Source organism: Rhinatrema bivittatum, chromosome 7 (assembly GCF_901001135.1).
Source record: "Rhinatrema bivittatum chromosome 7, aRhiBiv1.1, whole genome shotgun sequence".
Classification (NCBI taxonomy): Eukaryota; Metazoa; Chordata; class Amphibia; order Gymnophiona; family Rhinatrematidae; genus Rhinatrema; species Rhinatrema bivittatum.
In genome coordinates, this window is record NC_042621.1 from 111,122,969 (window position 1) to 111,146,770 (window position 23,802).

The 23,802-nt window shown below is 44.1% G+C and overlaps 2 protein-coding genes across 2 annotated transcripts in view; one reads left to right on the forward strand and one right to left on the reverse strand.

Annotated features, from left to right (window-relative positions):
• The window catches only part of CDH23 (cadherin related 23), a 1,814,588-nt gene that overhangs the window by 452,713 nt on the left and 1,338,073 nt on the right, over positions 1-23,802 (reverse strand). The window lies entirely within an intron of this gene.
• On the forward strand, positions 545-18,658 carry C7H10orf105 (chromosome 7 C10orf105 homolog). Its single transcript, XM_029608944.1, has 2 exons — positions 545-739; positions 16,796-18,658. Exon 2 carries the CDS (start codon positions 16,801-16,803, stop codon positions 17,221-17,223), a length of 423 nt encoding a protein of 140 aa, XP_029464804.1. The 5' UTR covers positions 545-739; positions 16,796-16,800; the 3' UTR covers positions 17,224-18,658.

Sequence of the window (23,802 nt, forward strand, 5' to 3'; positions counted from 1 at the left end):
GTTCAGTTTAAGAGAACATTTTCGGTGGGCTAGAAAGAATAAACACTAAGGAAATTAAATAAAAAAACATTAAATCTCCCAAAAAGGCAGCACAAATGTGTGTTTTTTTGGAGTGTGACACATAGCATGACCAATACACAAATACAGGAAATTTCATAGAGCAAGAGAGAGATTACAATATAGTAAAAAAAGGTTTTCACCTACAACTTGTTTGTTGACCCTTATTTCTATATACTGTGATAAAAGACAGCAGGAAATGAGTAGAGTGAAGTAAGAAGCAGAGAAACATACCCAAGGGCTCTGGTCATTAACCTTTCCGCTACCCCCATCCCCCATAGCCCAAATCAGCTGCAAGGGTAGCCTGAGTGCTGACATTCACTGAATAGGCCAGCAAGCAGACTGTACCATTCAATCTTTCAACAGGGGAGAATAAGAATGCTGGGGGCGCATACTAATATGCAAAGAGCTGCAATCAGACCCCCGTCTTCCCCTTCAAACAGCTCGCAACAAAAGTTAAAGCACACTGAAGTTTATAAATCTGTCATCTCCCACGGCTCATCAGAGGCTTGTAGAGGGCTCTGCCACTTGTAGGAAGTCAGAAGTTGCAGCCTTGCATCTGTCTCCCCCTCCCCCAAGGGCACTCAGGCTGGGAGAGGACAGAGCTGTGAAAGGCAGCAACAGCAATGGGAAAGCCATGAGACAGGAGATGAAACCATCCTGAGAGAAGCATCAGTGTGAGGTAACAAAAAAAAAAAAGCTTTTGTGAGTGTGTGTGGGTTTTTTTTTCTAGGTGCTAGTTGTGATTTACTTTGAGAAAACGAAAAAAGGGTAAATAGAGGGCTGATGGAGACACAGGCAAGGGAGTTCTCTAGCCTTAGGCCTGAGGAAGCTTTTTGCCAACTTCCATATCTGTGTATATATATCTAGGGTGTGCAATTCCCTATATAGTTTCAGAGCAAAAGAGCCACACACTGGGGATGGCATATTCCTAACCTGGTTTGAGCAATGCATCTAGTTTTGGGGGGGGGGGGGGGGGGGGGGGGGGTTTGTTTGGTTTTTTTTTACCAGATAGAAGTGTCTATATTTGATAACTGATCAGGAGTTTTAGTGCAGGATTAAGGATGATGCTTTATTTCCCACTCAAACATATTAATGCAAGAGAACTTCCAGGAAGAAGACTGAGGCAATATGCTAAGGATGGGATGCTGGAAACTCTTGTTTACCTTATTCCCTTTAATGCAGTATAATATTATATAGCACCTTTTATACAACTATATCCTAAATAGGCCTGAGGTGGTAAAATACATGATTAACCATCATGAGAATCACTTACAGTAGGTTTGTTTATTTATTTATTTATTTATTTAATTCTTTTATATACCGGCCTTCATGATATGGATCATATCAGGTCGGTTTACATAGAACCTGGGGGGTAACATTCATTAACGACAGATTAACAAGATGTCATTAACAGGAGGTAAAGTTACATTTAACAAGGTGTAGCAAACTTGGAATCTGGAAAAGGAGACTAGGAAAGAGGGAGAGAGAGATAACCATTGTGAATATAATAGGACTTCGCTACATATATAGCGAGGGGAGTTTAAAATGAGAGGATCCTAGGTTTGGACTGAATATAGGAAAGCTTGGCGGAAAAGCCATGTTTTGAGTTTTTTCCTAAATGTTTGTAGGCAGGGTTGTAGGCAGGTATATGGGTTTATTATAATAATACCGGTAGTACGGCAGTACAAGAAAATCTGTGAGACTATGCGAAAGCGTCCCAGTCACCTAATATAATTCATTAAATCATTGCACTCCCATAAAAGTGCAAGTATCAGGCAAGGCAAATGGGAGGAGAGGTGAGCCTCCTGATAGGATGTGAGGAGCAGGAGAGCTACTGGAGTTCAGATGCATACTGCAGGTAGCCCAGTTCACAGACAGCCTGCATCAAAACAGACTAGATACAGGAGGAACAGGACAGGGGTGAGAAGCCTGCATTAGTAAGGAGGGATTCTCATACAGACGTAGACATGAGCAAGTCCATGGAAGATAAAGAACAAGCTTTACATGTATTTGAACACATTTCATCTGCAAGGTGACAAGAAAACGGCAAGATGGTATTTGTTTAGGGATTCTCAATGTGGACCACCTTATGCTTTTGAAAAAAAAAAGGTGGAAGAGACCCCTTGGAGTGGCCAGGTCATGCAGGTGGTGAAATATATGAGAAACCTTTTCCATGCTGAATGCGCTTGGCTTTTGGTGTTTTGTCTCTCACAGCATAGGTGTGCATTAAAGAGCAAGGGACGTGCCTGGGAATTCAGTGCATACCCTGGAGCATGTTAATGCACATAAAATATGTGCTTTAAAGAACAATATATGCATTTTGTTTTTTACTATTTGTTCAGCTGTCTTGAATTGAAATCTCAGTGACACAAATACAAGTTGTGATGTCACACAGCACTGTTAATGCTGCTTTGATGCTGGGTAGTGTAAATTAATGAGGAAATCAGTGAATGAGTGTAAAGATCTCTCCCTTATGCCCACCAGCAAAAGATTTGACTCCTATTTTGAGAATAAGATTTGAAAGATTCAAGCAGGGGAAGAGGAAAAATGCCTGGATAATATTTATGTGGAAGCCATATTAGAAGGATTTATGCAGAGGCTGGATATAGTTCAACCTCTGACATTTTCAGAATTTAAATGACTTTTTCATAAAACTAGGGCAATTTCTAGTATCCTTAATCTGTGCCTCCTAAATCTATTAAAGCAGTTGTCATATAGTTATTGTTTTATTATGGGGTGAAGGTTGTCCTTCAGGAGCTAAAGTACTCTGTAATTCGGCCCAATCTAAAAATGTCAGTCTTGGATCCAGCATCCTGTTCGAACAATATACTAATCTCTTTTACATCGTAGCTTGTAGAAAGATCTATTATGGGATAGCTAACAACTTTTTTGGAGGAAAGTGGATGCCTGGATTTATACTCAGGATTTCAGGCAGGATGTGGCATGGAATCAGCATCAGTATTCATTTCTGATAAGTCATCAATCATCTGCATCATCTCAGTCTTAGTCCTGTTTGACCTTTCATCTTGTGGACCATGCTCTACTATTAGATAGATGTTTCCAGTTAGGACAATTCACATTACAACTAACATTAAAAAAAAAACTATTCAAATTCTGGTGTCACTTCAGCAAAAAACATCCCTCCACTGCTATTTTGTGAAGTAACACAAATTCCTGCAAAGAAAGAGATGTCTAGAACCTTGCCATACCATTCAGTCACAGCACTGACTCTCAGGACTCAAATAACAGTAACCTTATGAAAAATCAGCAATGTAAATATTACACCAGGCTCTAGAACAGGGGTCAGGAACCTATGGCTCGGGAGCCAGATATGGCTCTTTTGATGGCTGCATCTGGCTCGCAGACAAATCTTTAATAAAAAAGTAAAAATCTAACAAAATCCCCCACCCTCCTGACGCCCCCCAAGACCTCCAAAATTAATTTACTACAACCCCCACCCTCCTGACCCCCCCAAGACCTGCCAAAAGTCCCTTGTGGTCCAGCGGGGGTCCAGGAGCAGTCCAGGAGCGATCTCCTGGACTTGGGCTGTCGGCTGCCAGTAGTAAAAATGGCGCCGACGGCCCTTTGCCCTTACTATGTCACAGGGGCTACCGCCACCATTGGTCAACCCCAATGACATAGTGAGGGCAAAGGGCTGTTGGCGCCATTTTGACTACTGGCAGCTGACAGCCCAAGTCCAGGAGATCGCTCCTGGACCCCTGCTGGACCACCAGGGACTTTTGGCAGGTCTTAGGGGGGGTCAGGAGGGTGGGGGTTGTAGTAAATTAATTTTGGAGGTCTTGGGGGGGCGTCAGGAGGGTGGGGGGTTGTAGTAAATTAATTTTGGAGGTCTTGGGGGGCGTCCGGAGGGTGGGGGGTTTTGTTAGATTTTTACTTTTTTATTAAAGATTTGTCTGCGAGCCCTGGACCCCCGCTGGATCACCAGGGACTTTTGGCAGGTCTTGGGGGGGGGGGTGTTAGGAGGATGGGGGGTTGTAGTAAATTAATTTGGCAGGTCTTGGGGACGTCAGGAGAGTAGGGGGTTGTAGTAGATTAATTTGGTAGGTCTTGGGGGAGTCAGGAGGGTGGGGGGTTGTAGTTAGTATGGCTCTCACGGAATTACATTTTAAAATATGTGGCGTTGATGGCTCTCTCAGCCAAAAAGGTTCCTGACCCCTGCTCTAGAACATTAATACATCACCTACTGGAGTAACAGAACAAGCGGGACTACTACAGAGAAACCACACACTGGTAAAAATACTGCACTTCAGTCACATACAGGCAAAACAGAGACAGCAGAGTTTCTTACCTATAACAGGTGTTCTCAGAGGACAGCAAGATGTTAGTCCTCACACATGGGTAACATCAGATGGAGCCCGGCACAGGAAACTTTGACTAACACACTGAGCAGGCCCAGCATGCCACCACCATGCAGGGTCTCTCTTCAATCTTATAATAAGAGTTTGCGAAAAATAAAATAACAAACCGAAAGAATCCCAACTCTGTGGGGTGGCAGGCGGGTTTTGTGAGGACTAACATCCTGCTGTTCTTGGAATACACCTGTTACAGGTAAGCAACGCTGCTTTCTCCAAAGACAAGCAGGATGGTAGTCCTCACACATGGGTGATTATGTAGCTACAGGCAGCTCCCAACATAAGTAGCATAGAACAGGTGCCAATGTGCACAACAACTAGAGATGCAAGAACTGGGGGAACAAGCCTGCACCCAAGGAGAGGACCCAAGGCAGGAAGAGTTGGGATTTCATGGCTGAAAAAGATTACTGAGTACCGACTGACCAAAACGACTGTCATGTCGTCCATCCTTGTCCACACAAACGTGTGGAGGGAACTCCAAGTCGCCACCCTGCATATCTCGTGAATAGGGACAGCATGCAAGTAAGCAACTGAAACAGACATGGCTCAAACAGAATGAGCCTTGACTTGATCTTCAAGTTGCAAGCCCGCTTGAGTGTGGCAAAAGGAAATAGTCCGCTAGCCAGTGGGATAAGGTCTACTTAGATACTGTGACTCTCAACCTGTTTTTGTTGAAGGAGACAAAAAGCTGAGTGGACAGGCGGTGAGGTGCCGTCCATTCCAGGTAAAAGGCCAGGGCCCTTTTACAATCCAGAGTATGCAGTGCACATTCACTCTGGTGAGTGTGCGGTGTTGGAAAAAAGGAAGGCAACACAATGGACTGATTGAGATGGAATTCCATGACCACCTTCGGGAGGAATTTCAAGTGCACATGCAAGACCATCTTATCATGACAAAACTATGTATAAGGAGGGTTCGAAACCAAAGCTTGCAGTTCACTGACCCTGCGCTCTAAAGTAACCGCCACCAAGAAGATGTTTCACTCAACGCACAATAAAGCTCTGGAATTTGTTGCCAGAGGATGTGGTTAGTGCAGTTAGTGTAGCTGGGTTCAAAAAAGGTTTGGATAAGTTCTTGGAGGAGAAGTCCATTAACGGCTATTAATCAATTTTACTTAGGGAATAGCCACTGCTATTAATTGCATCAATAGCATGGGATGTTCTTAGTGTTTGGGTAATTGCCAGGTTCTTGGGGCCTGGTTTTGGCCTCTGTTGGAAACAGGATGCTGGGCTTGATGGACCCTTGGTCTGACCCAGCATGGCAATTTCTTATGTTCTTATGTTCCAGGACAGATCACAAGACCACAGGGGCTCAAATGGAGCCTTCAGGAGCTGGGACAAGACTCCACTGAGGTCCCAAGAGACCGCTGGGGGCCGAGTAGGATGCTTAAGCAGCAATAAACCTCGCATGAACCAGTCCAATAGCAAATGGATGGAAATGGAAGCACTATGTCTCCCCTGGTGGTATGCTCCGATGGCACTAAAGTGAACCCTCACCAAAGTTGTTCGAAAGCTCGACTCAGAGAGGTGCAACAGGTAGTCAAAAAGATGCGGTGGGGAACAAGAAAAGGAATCCAGACCGTGCCCATCACACCAAGCTGAAAACCTCTTCCACTTTAGATTGTAGGATTTTCTCTTGGAAGGTTTCCTGGACTCCAAGAGGTCTTGAGACCCACCTTCCAAGAGGCCCAGTGCCTGTACAGTAACCTAGCCAACATCCAACCGTGAGAGACAGGGCTTGGAGGTTGAGATGGCGGAGCCTGTCCCACTCATGAGAGATCAGGTCTGGAGAAGTCCCCAGCCAGAAAGGACGGCACAAGACCAGCTCCTATAGAAGAGGGAACCAGACCTGATGAGGACAAAAGGGTGCAACCAAGAGCATGGTGCCTCGATCCTCTTGGAGCTTTTGGAGAGTTTGAGATTAGCAGAAGGGGAGGATAAGCGTACAGCAGACCGGTGCCCCAATGACATTAGAAGGCATCCAACACTGATTCCCCTGTCCACCTGTCCCAGTGAACAAACAATCTACCTTCCTGTTCTCTGGGGACGCGACTAGATCTATGTCTGGGGTCCCCCATAGGCAAAAGATGCAGTTCGCTCCCTCTTTATTTATTTTATTTATTTATTTTGGATTTTTATATACCGACATTCTTACATTACATGTAAATCATACCGGTTTACATAGAACAAAACAAAACAGCTGGAGAATAATTCCATAGTCTGATACAGTGAACAATTACAAATTAAACTTGTTAATAAACTAAAAAAGGGTACTTAACTTGGAAATGGTTTATATAACAGAAAATGTACAAAAAGGAAATTAAATGAGGCACCAAGGGTTGCACGAAGGGGAGCACAAAGGGGAAAACCCCTTTGTCGCACCCCTTCGTCGGGCGGCGCCTGGTGGTGAGGTGCTTTTCAACCGCCGATGAAGGTCTCCGTGATGTCATGGGAGGGGGTGTGGTCTCTCTCTCGCGATGTCATCTCACCTCCCGATGTTCTAGTTTCCTCTCAGTTCCTTTTCTTTTTTTAACTTTAAAAGATGGAAAATTAAAGTTACTGCGGGGGCCCTAGATGTAAATGTGCCTCCCCGCTCGCCTGCGCCCGGCGGCAAGGCGCCCCTCAACCGCTGACGAAGGTCTCCGTGACGTCGTGGGAGGGGGCGTGGTCTCTCTCTCTCGCGATGTCATCTCACCTCCCGATGTTCTAGTTTCCTCTCAGTTCCTTTTCTTTTTTTAACTTTAAAAGATGGAAAATTAAAGTTACTGCGGGGGCCCTAGATGTAAATGGGCCTCCCCGCTCGCCCGCGCCCAATCGTGTGGTCGGAAGGCCCGACTTAGAGTCTGCCAAGACGTTCTCCATCCTGGGAAGATACACAGCCCAGAGGAAAATGCCGTTCTCGAGGGTCCATGACCAGATTTGGACTGCTTCTAGGCAAGGAGGTATGACCCCGTCCCTCCCTGCTTGTTCAGATACCACATTGCCACCTGATTGTCGGTCTGAACCAGGACCACTTTGTTGCATAGGTGTTCCCTGAACGCCTTCACGGCATAACAGATCGCTCGTAACTCTAGAAAATTTATCTGGGAATACTCCTGCAGGGTCCAAAGACCTTGAGTGTGAAGATCTGCAACATGCACCCCCCAACCCGTATGAGACACATCTGTGGTAAGGACGATCTGGGGCTGCAGGCCCCAGAAGGGCATCCCTCACTCTAGATTGGATAGGGTTTCCCACCACACCAGGGACTCCCAGAGGGGAGTGGTGATCAGGACCTGAGCCTGAAGATCCTGGGTGGCTTGACACCACTGGGAACGTAAAGTCCACTGCACTCTGCGCATGTGAAGTTGAGCGAACGGAGTGACATGCACCATCGCCGCCATATGTCCCAGAAGTCTCAGAAACTGGTTTCACAGAAAGCTGCGTCAGGGCATTGTTGCATCTATGTGTGAATGATTGCTTCTTAAGCAAAACGTTGCCAACGTCTGATTCAAACTAGTTATTGTTCCTGGGCAATTACAAAGTCTTACAAGATTGCAAGATTGACTAAGATTCACAGCAATTCATTGAGCAAAGTCTTTGAAAAACCGGTTTAGTTTTATCACCGGCCTTAATCTGTGATATTCCACAAGCTCAACTTGGACATTAAGAATCCATTAAAAATGGGCTGTGTATAGATTTTTTTAAAAATTCAAAACAAAACTCTAAAAAATACTTTTTGAATAAAAGAAGACTTTATTGGAAAGAGGTTTTTGACCTATGATTGCAACAACTGGCTTAATCTCTGATAAACCCATTCAGACATATATCAGTGCTGAGGTCTTTTCTTCTCCTTAAAATAAATTATTTTTTAAAAAAACAGTCTCTTTCTTGCAATAAGATTAGACACCAGCCATTTTTCTTTATTTGTCGCTCTGGATAAGCCAATCGTTGAGGTAAGGGAAGGCATGTACTCCTTGCCTCCGAAGGCACTTGGTGAAGATGCGGTGTGCCGACACAAGGCCGAAAGGCAGTACACGATACTGGTAGTGCTCTTCCTCTACCAGGAACCATGGATACCTCCGATCTGTCGGAGAAATGGGAATATGGGCGTATGCGTCTTTGAGATCATGAGAGCAGAGCCAGTCCCCAACTTTGAGGAGGGGATCAAAGTGCCTGAGACTATCTTGAACCTTTATCTGACAAGAAACTGGTTTAAATCCCTTAGGTCCAGAATGAGGTGAAGGCCACCAGTTTTCTTGGGAATCAGGAAATACCTGGAGTAGAATCCATCCCCCACTGGCCTGATGGGACTGGTTCGACCGCTCAAGCCATTAAGAGGGAGGAGAGCTCTACTCGGAGCATTTGCTGATCCTCTATGCCTCCCCACCGGGGACATGGGGGGGAACAGGGTGGAGGGCGTTGGAAATGCAATCTGTACCCCTGCCTCACGATGGACAGGACCCAGTGGTCCGAGGGAACTGACGTCCATCATTCTGCAAATAGCTGTAGGTGGCTCCCCACTGGGGGGTCAGCACATTGGGGTAGGATTGGCTGGCTCAAACCCCTTGGCCACCAGTCAAAATCCCATGACGGGATTTTGCAGCAGGGTTGGAGTCGGACAGGGCGTATGAGGTTGCCATGCCCTCAGTCTTGCCGGTGCCCATTGAGGTCTTGAACTAGAGGCCAGTGGGTAGTATTTGCATGGCCAGTAAAAGGGCCATCTAGGATATTGCCTCAGAGTCTTTTTGCTGGAGGGCTGAGTGTCTGAAGTGCTGGCTGACAATTGCTGAAGGGTTTCTTGATAGTCCTTCAGCTGAGCAACCATCTCTTTAATCTTGTCTCCAAACAGGTTCTCCCCCGTACAGGGCAGGTCTGCCAGACAGTCCTGTACCTCAAGGCACAGGCTGGAAGCACATAGCCAAGCCATGCAATGAGCCCAAATACCTGCTGTGGCAACGCTCATAGCTGTTTCAAACATGTCGTATGCTGAGCGGACTTCATGTTTATCACATTCCAGGCCCTGCTGAGCTATTTTCTGGAAGTCCTCCTGAAACTGTTGCATGAGGCATTCTCCCAACTCCTGGGCTTGTTTCCAGAGGTTTCTGGAATACTGCCCCATATAGAGTTGATAGGATGCAATCCTAGCTGCCAACATAGAGCCCTGAAATACCCGACGTACGAGAGTGTCCAGAGCTCTGTGTTCTTGCGGTGGAGGTGGTACCAGAGGAACCGAAGACTTGATGTCCTGCAGGGCCCGGCCAACCGACAACCACACACACCTCTCCAGCTCCTCTTCAAAAGCTGCCAAGGATAGTACAGCTTGAGGAGGTGGAGGTAGCGGAATTGGATTGACCCCGGAGACTCAGAGGAACCGAACCCTCCACCTGTATCAGTAGGGACTGTCTGAGTCCTCGGGAAGACCGGAGGACAGCACCTCCTCTCATTTGAATGAGACCACTTTGGGGGAGGCACCGATGCGGTCGATGCTTTCCCATGGTCCGACTTTGAAGAGGATGAGCAGTGTCTGTGTTTTCTCGACTTCTCTCGGTGCTCGCTTTGGTCCTTCTCTGGGACCGACAGAGATGAGGAGGAACATGTCCTGGACTGAGAAGAGATTGACCTCACTCAGTCCCCTGCCCCTACCTCGGGATCAAGGATCGGTAGCAGAGGGGATACTGAGGGGGGTCGATGCCGAGACTCCCTTCCCTTGCGGTGTGGAAGTCCCGGATGCCAATGATGAATCCATTGTCTTAGTGCCAAGCAACTTTTCCATTTTGTGTAATCATGACAACCCTTAGGGGTCATCTGGGCACAAAGATCACAACCACAGACGTCGTGCGATGCCCCCAGGCAGAGGACACAGACCTCGTGATGGACACAGTCTGGGAACACTGAGGGCATTGGTGAAAACTGGACGCCATATCTCCCCCACACACAAACTCTCACCCTCACATGCTCTCCCACACACTCAAGCTCTTTCACATGCTCTCCCATACACATACACAAGCTGTCACTCTTATATGCTCTTACACAAACAAAAACACATAAGGCCTCTTCTTCAGCCACCACCAGACTTCTTCAGCACCCTGCTGCAACAGGCCTTTTCCTCCTTTGGCTTCTGCAGGGATGGGATGGGATCTCATGGTTCCCTCTCCTCCTTTGACCCTCATGGAGTTGGGATCCTGCGGAAGCTCAATCCTTTTTCAGCAGTACTCTCCTCCTTCAGCCACCTTGGTCGTCTTTGGCCACTGTGGGGATGGCATCCTGTGGTGGCCATGCTGCAGGCCTCTGTGGCCACCATGGAAAAAGGATCACACAGTAGCCCTCTCCTCACATTCATTTACATAATTGTATGTATCACTAAGACTGTGTGTATTTTTATTATATAGCTACTGGCCATGACAAAATGCAGTATATAAATAATACTAAATATAAAGATACCAATTTCATGTTATAGATCTTTTAATTACGGTATTTATTTTACTTATAAACATTTGATATTCCGCCTTTTCCCAAAGTTGGTCTCAGAGCGGATTACAATACATTTAGGGGTCGATTTTCAAAACCGCGCACACACATTCATGTGCACATGGATGCACAGATTTGGTCCTTCTCTAGTGACTAATGGCCAATGTCCCGGCCAGCCTCCATCCCACCTCAACTCTCCCTGCTCAGACCACACTTCCTGCCCATCCCTTTTTCAAGGCCCGGCACTTCTGGGCATAACAGGGGTTATGAGCGTGGCCAAGCCTGTTCTAAAATGTGCGTGGTGCGCACAAGGCCCAGCCATGCGCGTAACCCCTGTTTTTTTATGGTTGCGGCCCTTTGAAAATGTGCTTGTTAATGATCAGAGGCATTAGAACAACTTACAGTCAAATCAGAATTAAATCAGGAAGTTTGTCCAAAGATGTTAGTTTTTTGGATGTGCTTTCCATTTTTTGAATGATACCTTTTTAGCTTTAATTGCCTCCTTTACCTCACCATTAAACCACGCTGGCAGTCGTTTGGTCTTCCTTCAACCGTTTTTAATGCATACATTTTTTCTGGGTTTCCAATATTGTATTTTTTAAGCTATGTCCACATCTCATGCAAACTTTTAACCCTTACAATTGCTCTTCAAGTTTTTTATCCTAATTTCCTCATTCTATCATAGTCTCCATTTTAATGTTAAATGCTACTGTAGTAGTTTTACTTGATGTCATCCCTCCAGTGATAATATCACATTAGATTACATTATGATTGCTACTGCTTAGCATCCCCATCACAGTAACCCCTCACACTAGGTTGTGAGTTCCACTGAGGATTCTAAAGTAGTTGCCCTCTCATCAGTTCTAGGACCAGCTGCTCCATAAAGAAGTCATTTATGGCATCTAGAAACTCAAGCCCGGATTTTAAACGCCCTGCACGCATAAAATCTGGGCTTTACGCATGTGGCTGGGCCTTGGGTGCACTGAGCCAATTTTCGAAGGGCCCGGCCACTTGCGTAAAGCCCAGTACATGCACAAGTGCCGGGCTTCTTCGAAAGGGTGGGCCGGGACAGCGCCATTGTTTGTTGTCCCAGAGACTTGCACGTTGGCCAGCTGCCGGGAGCTGAAGTAAGATACAAAACAAAGATAGCTCAAAAAAAAAGGGGTTGGGGAGGAGAGGGGAAGAGAGAGGGAGTATGGGTGGGGGGTAGGGAACTGGGAAAGGCCAGAATAAATTGCTGCGTGGAAATTGCAAAAATTCATCCCCTTGTGCGCACCGCCCACACATACGCACGCGGATTATAAAATCCGGCACGCATATGCATGTGGCCCACGGATTATCCACCATGCGCGGGCATGGCAGTAAGTCAGCGCATCCATGTGTGCGCACCGGGAAGTGCACGCGCATGGAGGCGCGCGCAAAGTGGAAAATTACTTCTTAATTTCTCTAGTATGTCCTGATGAGACACTAACCCAGTCAATAGTGGGGTAATTGAAATTATTATTATTGTGTTGCCAAATTTATTTGCTTTTTAAATTTCAGCTCGCATTTCAGAGTGTTTCTTTATTTTGGCCAGGTGGGCAGTGGTATACACCCACTACTATACTCTTATACGTTGTCCTTGGAATTTCTATCCATAAGCATTCCACTCTGCACTTTATTTCCTTTAGGATTTTTAACATACTTGACTCTATGCCTTTACATATAATGCTTCCCGTCCAATTCGATCTGCCCTATCATGTCAACATAATTTATACCCTGGTATCACAGTTTCCCATTGGTTATCCTTCTTCCATCATGTCTCTGAAATGCCTACAATGTCTATATCCTCATATAATGCCATATATTCTAATTTATTTATTTAAAATCTCTCATATTCTGCTACTTCCAAATATCGGTCCAGAACAGATTACAAGAATACATTTATATAACTTTTTCTTTACATTATCTGACAAAATAAAACAGTTAAATAATAAAACAACACATCTCTATAAAATTTAAGAGGTAGATTTTAAAAGTGTTGTTCACGCAAAAATGGCCACATACGTGCATATGTGGGCCACCCGTAAGCAACAAGGATTTTAAAAGTCCGTGAAATACGTGCATATACCAGTATACACATAAAAAATAAGAGAGCAGAAAAGGGGCGGGGCGTGGGTAGAGCATGGGCATTCCAGGGCAGGACCCACAGTTACAGATGTAACTCTGTATTTTAAAACCTGAGACTGCTGCGCATGTCGGCTTCATATCTGCGTAACTTCACTGCTGCTCCAGATGATGACCAGGTCTGTAGATCTTGAGTTTTAGGGCTTACAGGACAGGGTGAGAGGTCTGGATCAGCTGGGGGGGCATGCAGGATGAAGAACTAGAGGGGTCTGGAAGACCTTGATATTAACTGGGCAAACTGGCGGACTAATTGGAAACACTGGATGGTTCCTCATGTGAACAGGTTTTAAAATCCGCCTACACCCCGCCTTTTCTAGCTCCTCTCCTCTTCCAGTTCCTCACCCACAATATATGTATACAACGTTTTGCACCTTTCTCCTCCCATAACATCTCTTATCACTTCTATGCTATGCCCTCCCATTTTATCGATTGTGCATTACTTCCTAACCCTATCATAACGCTTGCACTGAATGTTGTCTCATTTCCTATTGTACCTTCCGTCCTTGCTCCTTCCTGTATATTGATTGTACATAATGTTGTTTCGCATTTAACGACTGTACATAATATCCCATTGTTTATCCTACCCCACCCCCCTTCCTTCCCTCCTCCCCTCCCAAGTTTTAATATCAATTACACTGTAAAGCCCTGTTGGCTGATTTCTTGTTGTATGGAAATTGATGTGATGTTTCTAATGAATGTCGGTATATAAAAAACATTAATCAAATAAATAAATAAGCGAGTAAAAGCCAACAAAGTCCAATGGAAGACATGCGCGCTAGCTGTGCTCGAGTAACCTCTTACAATTAGAAACATAGGTACGCAAATGCATGCATGACTTCAGATTCCAGCGTATCTTTGCTTATGCGCCAATACGTGTGTGTATGGGTGCACCTGCGTTCGTTTTAAAATTAGCTCGTAAATGAGCAAATCGTGTTATCTTATCCATATGCTTCAGTAAAAAGCACATGGGTAAAAACTTCATCTCCTGCAACTCTCACATTCTTTCTGCTAATTCATTCCATGCAACCACTGCCGCAAACAAGAAAGCTCTGAACCTGGTTTGCACCAATTTGTAACTGCTAGCTGGAGGAATTTCAAGCAGTCGAGCACTTTCTGATCAATGAACCATTCAATTGTGTTTCTTAAGACACATGGCTGTGCAGCTTAAGAGGTTTAAAAGCAATTACCAATAACCTAAACTTTATTCTCCACTTCACGGGCAGCCAGTGAAGATCTCTTAATACGGGCATAATATGCTTTCTTCTAGGCAGTGGCATGCTGAACGAGTAGTTGCAGCACATGAATTAACTTCTCTGGCAGGCATACATACCAAAGACTGCACAGCAGTGCGAAACAAATTCTGTGGCAGAAAAGTTTTTAAAGGTCTGACCATTTTCAGCTTATGAAAGGCAGTTTTTGCTACATGTCGAACCTGCTGTTTCATTGTTAATTGTGAGTCCAGAAAGTCTCCTAAGAACTTAATTTCAGACCAAACAGGAACAGATAATATATTAAAATAATGTTAGAATAATGCTAGAATCTCCTCTCACCCTTCTTACTGTTCAGACTTCGTGCATTTGCATACAGATATTTAAAGTGTATTTATTTGTGCTTTCATCTTCCTTTCTAATTACAACCTGCTTATTAGCAAATAATATAGGTAGTTTAGAGTCATTCACATCTGAGTGCTCTGTGTGTGCATCTGTCAGGGCTACTTCAGCCTTAAACACAACCTCTCTACTGGGATATTCTAACTTCCCTGTTTTGCATGAATCTTTGGAAGATACATTTCTCCAAACCATGTGCTTCTGAGTGTCAGCTTTCCCCTATGGTCTAGTTTAAAAGCTGTTCTACCTCCTTTTTAAATGCTAGTCCAGCAGCCTGGTATCATACTGGTTAAGATGGAGATCATCCCAATGGAATAGGCTCCCCCTTCCCCAGTATGTTCCCCTGTTCTTAACACATCTGAAACTGTTTTCCATGCACCATCTTCTCATCCATATATTAACACTCTGGAGCTCAGCCTGCTTCTGGGATCCTGCATGTAGATGGGGGAACACTTCTGAAAATGCAACCCTGGAGGTTCTGGATTTTAGTTTCCTACCCAAGAGCCTAAATTTAGCCTCCAGAACCTCCTTCCTATGTCATTGGTACACACATGTACCATGACAGTTGGCTCCTCCCCATCACTCTCTAAAATCTTTTCTATTTGGTGAGTGAGGTCCACTACCTTTGTACCAGACAGGCAAGTGCCAAGCGATTCTCACACCCACCAACTATCTACATTCCTAATAGATCAAACCATCTACTACAATGGTCATCCTCACCCTTCCCTCTTAGGCATATGGCCTTAGAGACACATCCTTGGTGTGAAAGGATAAAGCATTATCTGGAGGGAAGGTCCTAGTTATAAGATCACTTCTTGCCACACCAAGGTGATGATGGTCTCCTATTGGGTGATCTCGCTCCTCCAAAGCAGCACAAGAGCTGCTTGACTGGAGTTGGGACTGCTCTACTATATTCCTTAAGATCTTCTCTATTTAACTCTCTGCCTGCCTCAGTTCTTCCAGGTCTGCCACTCTGACCTCCAGAGACCTGACTCAGAGATCCAGGACCTCTTTGCACTGCATGCATACATACAACTTTTCACCAACAGCAGGATAATCATACATGTAGCACTCTGTGCAAAAGACTGGATAGCCCTCAACACGCTGCAAGCCTTCTGTCTGCATCTTAATTTTATTGAGTTGCTAAAGTTTTAAAAGCAGATTAAGGAGTAGGTATGCTTTTCAATTTAAGGTTTTTTAAATTAGATTAGGGTTTTAAATTATGTGGTGTCTTTTAAATTAAAAATTTTTTAAATTGATAACTAGGTGATTTATGTTAGTTTGTGATTGACCAGTAAAAAGACTAAAATTAGTCAATCACTAAAATCAGGGTTAATTGTATATTTTTCTAATTCACTAATTGACTCTCTTATTTTGAAGATTTTCCTCTTAAGTGTGTGTGTGTGGTGGTTGGGGGGAGTGTAATTTATATAACTAAATAATGGGCCGATTCAGTAAAAACGCGGAAGAGTGAACGTCGGAGCGCACTGTACTGTATCGGCCTGTTAGTGACAGAGGTGGGTGGGAGATGGAGATTTGGGGGGGGGGAATCAAACTAGTAACTAGTTGCCCAGGAACCACCTTTGCAGATCAGGTAAATGACCTTTGCAAATTCACAATTCTACTTCTTACAAATACTAACCTTTATTAACTCACAAAATTAATCCAAAGTCTATTTTCTTTAAATATGTTTTTTATACTTGCAAAAACGAACCTATATTAGTTCTTAAATTTCATCCAAAGACTATTATCTCTAAACACATATAAATCTTAACCTTGCAAACAAATGCTAGCCTTAAAACCAAACTCAGAATATCCACAGTTAGTAATAGTTTAACCCTGTAAGAATGTGTTGTTTTTTTTTTTTTTAAAGATTTAAGCTCTCTTTTCCAGCAAGTCCAAATTACCAGCAGCAGATGAAGGTACTGTAGTCAGTAGTCACCAAATCTACTGGTAATTTAAAACAAGTAGTAAGAAAATCATGAGAGAAATAGCTATTTACTAAAAATATCACATGTAGTGGTACAAAACGTCAGCATCTCCAGTATCGATTTGCAGACTTGATTAGTTCTCATAGGTATAGTTCTTTTGAACTTGAGAATTCTCTGAAGCATAACTTATTTCATGTCACTTGTTGCAGGAAGGATGAACCCTGAAGATACCTGGAATAAGACCACTCCTAGTCCTACTACTGAAAGATTCCTTACTATGCCTGCAGAGGTGGTCTCGCTGAGTACCATACAGGCCACCTTGGAGAAGACAGATTCCCTGCCCATCATCATCTCGCTCATATGCATCTTCCTCCTCCTGGCTACTTGCCTCATCTTTGTGACGCTTTGCAAGCCTGCTGCACTAGACCAGTCTCGCTATGGTCCAAGTGAGTGCATGCCCCATCACCCAGAAGATGCCAGCGAACCCCAGCTGAGGCTCTGGAAAAGGCTCGGCTCCCTTCGAAGCTCCATAAGCAGCTTCAGGCGTAGTCGGCCCATCTCCCAACAACAGCGGACGTGTTCCAGAAGGCCACCAGGTAACCAAGACTGGGATTTCATGGAGTCCACCAAAATGTGACCTATTGCCTCTTGTTCCAGAGCAGAATGCAGTATCTCAGCACATGCCACAATCATCAGTATCAGGCTAACCACATCATCTTGGATGCTCATAACATTTAGATGAGGAGGATCTTGAAGACAACTATTCTTATACATTGGTTCTTTTTTGCCATAAAAGCCATTAGTGGATTAAACCAAGACAGTTCACATTTGTAGTTTATGTTGAAATGATCTTTTGAATTAAAAGGACAGTGGTTTGAGGGTGAGAATAAACTGTTAAGGTTTTATGTAATTCTTAAAATAGAAAAACTACCAGCAACCCTCCCAGAAAAATATACCACATTTGCATGTTTCCCCCTTTTTCCCCCTCCATTCCTCCTTTAGTGGTTTCTACTTCTTTTCCCAGACGCCATGCCCAGGTGGCTCAGGGAACACTTGCCAGCTCAAGAGCTAGAGAAGTATCAACTTGGAGGTGCATTTCCAGCACTGCTCGTTGGCGGACAAGAGCTACCACGAGAACAACAACTGTCATCCCTGGCCCTGTGCACACTACCTCATAAGAAATTGCCATGCTGGGTCAGACCAAGGGTCCATCAAGCCCAGCATCCTGTTTCCAACAGAGGCCAAACCAGGCCACAAGAACCTGGCAAGTCCCCAAACACCTTGTCCAGAAGGGGCTCAATGGTTGCTTGTTTAAATGACTGTCAGACATTTAAAATAGAAGCTTATAGGATCACAAGAGTGTTTGCTGCTCCTTTCTGCCAGTTTTCCAGCTGATTGCAAGCAGCTTTTTTTTTTTTTTCCACTTAAGGGAAAATCAGGGTCTTCCCACTCCTTTTATTTTAAAAATAGAGGGAAACCATAGTCCAGCCATGATTTTCAAAACTATGTGGAGAAAGAATTCCAGACCGAGTGCTTGGCTAGTTTTTATAGGGGCAGTGCTGTGAATTGTTTCAACTTGAAAACCCCCTCTCTGGTCATTTTTATTTAACAGGACTGCAAGTCCCTCTTGGCTCGATAAAAGTAAGTTTACGAAACTTCTCTTCATTGTGCTTCTCTCATGAAAAGATGCAGGAGGCCACACTTATTCAGGCAAGAGGGTCCCTCTCACAAAAGTCCAGTAACCAGAAAATTCTAATAGACCAGGACATACATTAGGGTTTTGAAACAATGAAAATATATTTATGTAACAGTCAACTAGATTCTTTACCTCACCGAAAGTGTTTCTTTTTAGCTGGTGTATTCCTTGGCACGCGCATGTATTTTTTAAAAAAGACCCAGCAGTCCTTATAAGGTGAAAAGCTGCACTGAAATGTTAATCGTTAATAATTTTTATATATGCTGCATTGCAAACAGAAGAAAGTTCACATATTTACCATGTTACACTCAGCATGTTTTACATAACCACCACATGTCTAGTAAACAATTAGCTAATAAATGCAATCCTGCTGTAAGAGCACTGCCCATATTTTGTTATCGCACGTTTCTTAGGGTGCTGCAGGGGTGTAAAAAACAGTTTACAATAACAGTTCAACACGCAGCAGCTAATTTCTCTGGAGTTTGTTGGAACTGTTTTGCTTTTGATACTGCAGCGGGAGTGGTGACACTTGGATTACATGAGCATATACAAACTTATTACAAAGTTATTTACACATTGAATATTTGAGGTCCTCTATGATCAAATATATTTGGAATACATGGAGAAATGCACAGTGTGCAAGGACACATGTCTGAATAAATAAGATCCATAAATCATGAATCCAGCTTTTCTCCACTTGATTTGAATAAAGCTTCAGCTCTCAGTTTGCACGAGGGCAATTGGCAGTATTAGTATGGAAATAAATATATAAAAACACCACAACACTAAGGCTCTCAACCAGAGAATATCAACATGTTTAATTGCTTAAAGATAAAAGGGCTGTACAGTAAGTTTTTCCACCAGGGTCCACATGATTCTTCCCTAACCAAACTGACATTGTATCAGAATTACAGATGGGGAAGTGTCAGACAATCAGGCACCCTTGGTTGTCCGACTCCTCTCAAAATCTTTACAAATATTATTCAGTGTGGCACATAATAGGGATGTGAATCGTTTTTGAACGATTAAAATCATTATCAGATAGTTTTAAAATCGTCCTAAATTGTTAGAGTGCACGATACAATACAAATGCCCCCGATTTATCGTCAGGGGCATTTGTATTGTATCGTTAAATAGGGCACGGGAATTATTTGGGGGAGGGCGGGAAAACCGGCATACCAAAACAACCCCTAAACCCACCCCAACCCTTTAAAACCAATTCCTTACCCTCCCGAATCCCCCCAAAATGTTAAATTACCTGGTGGTCCAGTGGGGGGGGGGGGGGGTCCCGGCGCGATCTCCCGCTCTCGGGCCATCGGCGCCATTTTGGCTGGCACTAATTAAAATGGCGCCGATGGCCCGATAAAAAAAGAAAACCCACCCGACCCTTTAAATCGACCCCACCCTCCCGACCCCCTCAAAACCTTTTAAAATTACCTGGAGATCCAGGGGGGCCTCGGGGAGAGGAGAGATCCAGGGGGGCCTCTGGGAGAGATTTCCCATTCCCAGGCATCAGCTGTTCTAAAAAAAAAAAAATGGCGCCGATGCCCCTTTGCCCTTACCATGTGACAGGGTATCCGTGCCATTGGCCGGCCCCTGTCACATGGTAGGAGCACTGGATGACCGGCACCATCTTTACTCATCAGCCCCTATTATAGAGTATAGTATAATAGGGGCTGATGAGTAAAGATGGCGCCGGCCATCCAGTACTCCTACCATGTGACAGGGGCCGGCCAATGGCACGGATACCCTGTCACATGGTAAGGGCAAAGGGGCATCGGCGCCATTTTATTTTAGAACAGCTGATGCCTGGGAACGGGAAATCTCTCCCCCCAAGGCCCTCCTGGACCACCAGGTAATTTTAAAAGGTTTTGGGGGGGTCGGGAGGGTGGGGTCAATTTAAAGGGTCGAGTGGGGTTTTTTGTTTTTTTTTAGCGGCGCGGCCCTCCCTAAAAAAATAAATTAGCGATGTGAATTGGAATCGGAAACGATTCCAATTCACATATCTTAACGATCAGATTTCCCCCCCCCCCCCCTAGCCGAATCTGATCGTTAAGACGATCTGGCACACGATTCACATCTCTAGCACATAACATGACACAATATAGTGGTAAGCTCCAATATGCCTCACCATTAGATTATTACATTATGGTGATGCTTTTGCACAAGAAGGTGATGTAGCAAATGTATCCACTATTCTCGCCTAGCAATTTTTCATCCAGTTAGTCATGTGACTTCATTTGCTCAGCTTCTACCTCCAGCTGGCAAAATATATTCTGGCATAGTGACCTGCACAGTCCAGCCTCCTGCCCCCAGTGCACATGTACAGTTGGTGCAGTAAACAGCCACATGGGCAGTACTTTTTTTTTTTTTTTCCTCTCTTTTATAAAATGCACGTGCTTTTGAGCTCACAGTCAGGCAGCTCCAGCAGCAGGGTGATGTGACCATCTTCCGTTTCCCAGAAGGTGCATTCAAGGGCTTACAAGGAGCCCTTTAGCAGGCTTGACAAGGTTCTCTACTCAGTGAAGAAATGTTTTGATTTGAAGTGAACTTGGAAGCCCCCAGAAAAGCAGAGTGAATACACTACCGGCATTCATCCATTCATTCTAGTGATAGCTCCTGCGAGGCAGAGAAAACCAAGGGGGGCAAAATAAACTCAAGAATCTGATTAGTATTTCTCGCCTGCTTCTACCTCCTTTCCTTTTTTTTTTCCTTTTTACTTCTCCAGCAGTTGAATGGTAATGGAGAAAAAGCATATGCATTCTACCCACCAAGAACCGATATTTACATCATCAGGACGCCACGGCTTTCCTCACACTGTTGTATTAAAAGCTACCAGCATTTAACCAGGTTTTTTTTTTTTAATGAACTTTGTTTTGGATGGTTTTGTGTACAAGATAAGCCTCCTGTAAGCAAGCATCCATCAAGTACTCTGAGGTTTCTTATCTAGGCAAATAGGATGGTTGAGGACTATGGTGTGAATTCTGAGCAACCCGATTGGTTCCTAATTTAAGAAAAAGTAGCCAGTTTACAATCAATTTTTAAGCTCCATTTTGTCCGTTCATCCTCTCCTGCTTTTTCTCTCTCTCTGTGAAAGGCAGCTCAGATATTCTCAGCAAATGACTTGCTCCTTCATAGGAAAGAAAAGCTCAGGCAGTACTTCGTCAGTTTTTCCAGGAAAAGTTACACAGTAGTGTTTTGTACCATGCTCTGCAGACAAACAAAGCCCTTCCTCTTCTCCCATCATCCCTTCCCCACCCCCCCAACAGCAACGGAAAATGTAATGCTTTGGGATGACTGGAAACCAAGACGTTTTGGCTCTACTGCTGATCTCCCTGTTCCACCACACAGAGAGTGAGCAAGACAGGAGATGGAAAAAGAGGAAAGTCAAAATGCTTTAGCAAACCCGATTTAGGATCAGCTGGTTGAAAGTCACCCAGGTCATTTAACATCAGAAAGCTTGCTATGCTCTCATATGCATAACTGAATGTGTAAGGCAGGGCTTATTTTGGACCCTTAAACAACAGGTAACAGCATGAGCACTTCCTAAGTTTGGAGTTTTCTACTCCTTTACTGTCAAAATTCACCCTCTCCATTCCAGCAAGGCTAGTTTCTACTTACTACAGTAGCAATAGCTGATCTTTTTTGCTTTTATCAGTACAGACTTTATCATGTCCCTAGGCTAGTCTTGCGTTTACCATAAATGCTCCCACTTATAGCGGATTCTACAACTGTCCTTATCCTAACCTCTGACCTTAAAAAAAACAAACCAAGGGTTCAAGAAACAATGGCAGCAGGCAGAGAAATCTGGCATCAGAAAAAAATGCTCAAACTCTATTTGTAGTAATAAAGATTTCACTGAAATACAACAAATAATTAGTTATTGAGAAACTCCAGGAGGCTGAGTGCAAACAACAACGAGATGTGAATGAATGGACTGAATTCCACGTTACAGCACTTCAGATCTCCTGACGTAAGACCTCGAATGGGTGACTGAAACTGCCATGACCTTTACATTCTGAGCTTTGACTTACCCTTTTTTAAGGTCAGTCCTTCCTCAGTATAGGAAAAGGAGATGCAATATGCTACCGAATTGTAAATGATACATTTTGGTCACTATAATTCCAGCCTTACTGGGGTCAAATGAAACAAAGTTAAATGGATTTCTTATGGATTTGAGTCCACTCTAGGTATAAGGTGACAGTTCTTTTGCAATCCAGGGAGTGAAAGGCCTTTTAACCTCTATAAACATGTGGCATAAAGAACAGCGCTGGCATGATGGTTAAGTTGGACGGCCGATGCCACCTTACACAGAAACCTGACATGCACGTCCCACTCTATTGTGATTAAATCTAGTATAAGGTGGGTAAGTTACTTAGGTCTGGAGCACAATGATTATGTAGGCTAAAATGGCTCCCATCAAACAAAATGACTTTAGAGGTCTGGTACTTGAGCTCAACAGTGTCCAGATGCTTGAAGAGGACTTCCATCAGCTTGGAAAAAGACCATTATGGTATCCCATGATACTATGGGAGGTTTCAATTGAAGCAAACCCTGCATAAACTTGACAAATAGAGGGTGTACAGAAATGGAGTTTCCTTCTACATGATGGCAAGCACTGAGGTGTACCCTGACAAAGCAGATCTTGAAGCCAGATTCTGAATGACATAGAAGGTAGTCAAGCAGGTTTTTCATGGGGCATGAGAAGAGACTTAAGGCCTTCGCCTCACATAAGACAGCAAAACTCTTATATTTAAAGCCACAAGACTTTCTAGTAAATTCTTTCCATGAAGGCGGATGGATCTTAGCATATCAGTGAAACCGAGGGACCGTATTATATCCTCTTCAACATCCACGCCATGAGAGCCAGATACTGGGTGTTTTGGTAGAGCAGCAATACCTGATTCTGAGTCAATAAAATTGGGAACATTCCCTACTTGACCAGCTTCATCAGGGACAATTCCCGAAGCAGTAAGATGATAAGAAATTGCCATGCTGGGTCCATCAAGCCCAGCATCCTGTTTCCAATAGTGGCCAATCCAGGCTACAAGAACCTGGCAAGTATCCAAACACCAAATCTGTCTTGACCAAAAGGAAGCTGTAAGATATAGTTCCCTAGACCCTTCTGAGTTTTATTAAGGTTTGGGCCATCAAAGGATACACAGAAGATATGTACAGAAGAACTATCTCATCAAGGTAAAAGGTGTCTGCCACTAGCCTGATTTCTTCTTATGAAGTCAAAGTCCAGTACCTTTCTGTTCAGGGCTGCAGGACCAATAATGTATTAATAAAAGAAAGTCCCCTATTAAAGAAGATCCTTTTTGCTAGTTCTTGGTCTAGAGACCTCTCATGGGGATCCCCATGATAACTGAGTGTCTGCAAATATGTTGTTTTTTCCTACCAGGTTCTGTATAGGACTGTCCTGTGAGATGTGGTCCAGTTCCACAGACTGATAGTTTCCCACCACAGAAGGAACAATGTTGTCCTTACTGTTTTCAAGTAGAGCAGTGCTTCCTAACC

What these genes read in the sequence shown, in the direction of transcription:
- C7H10orf105 (XM_029608944.1), top strand. Translation starts at nt 16,801, where the DNA reads ATGAACCCTGAAGATACCTGGAATAAGACCACTCCTAGTCCTACTACT.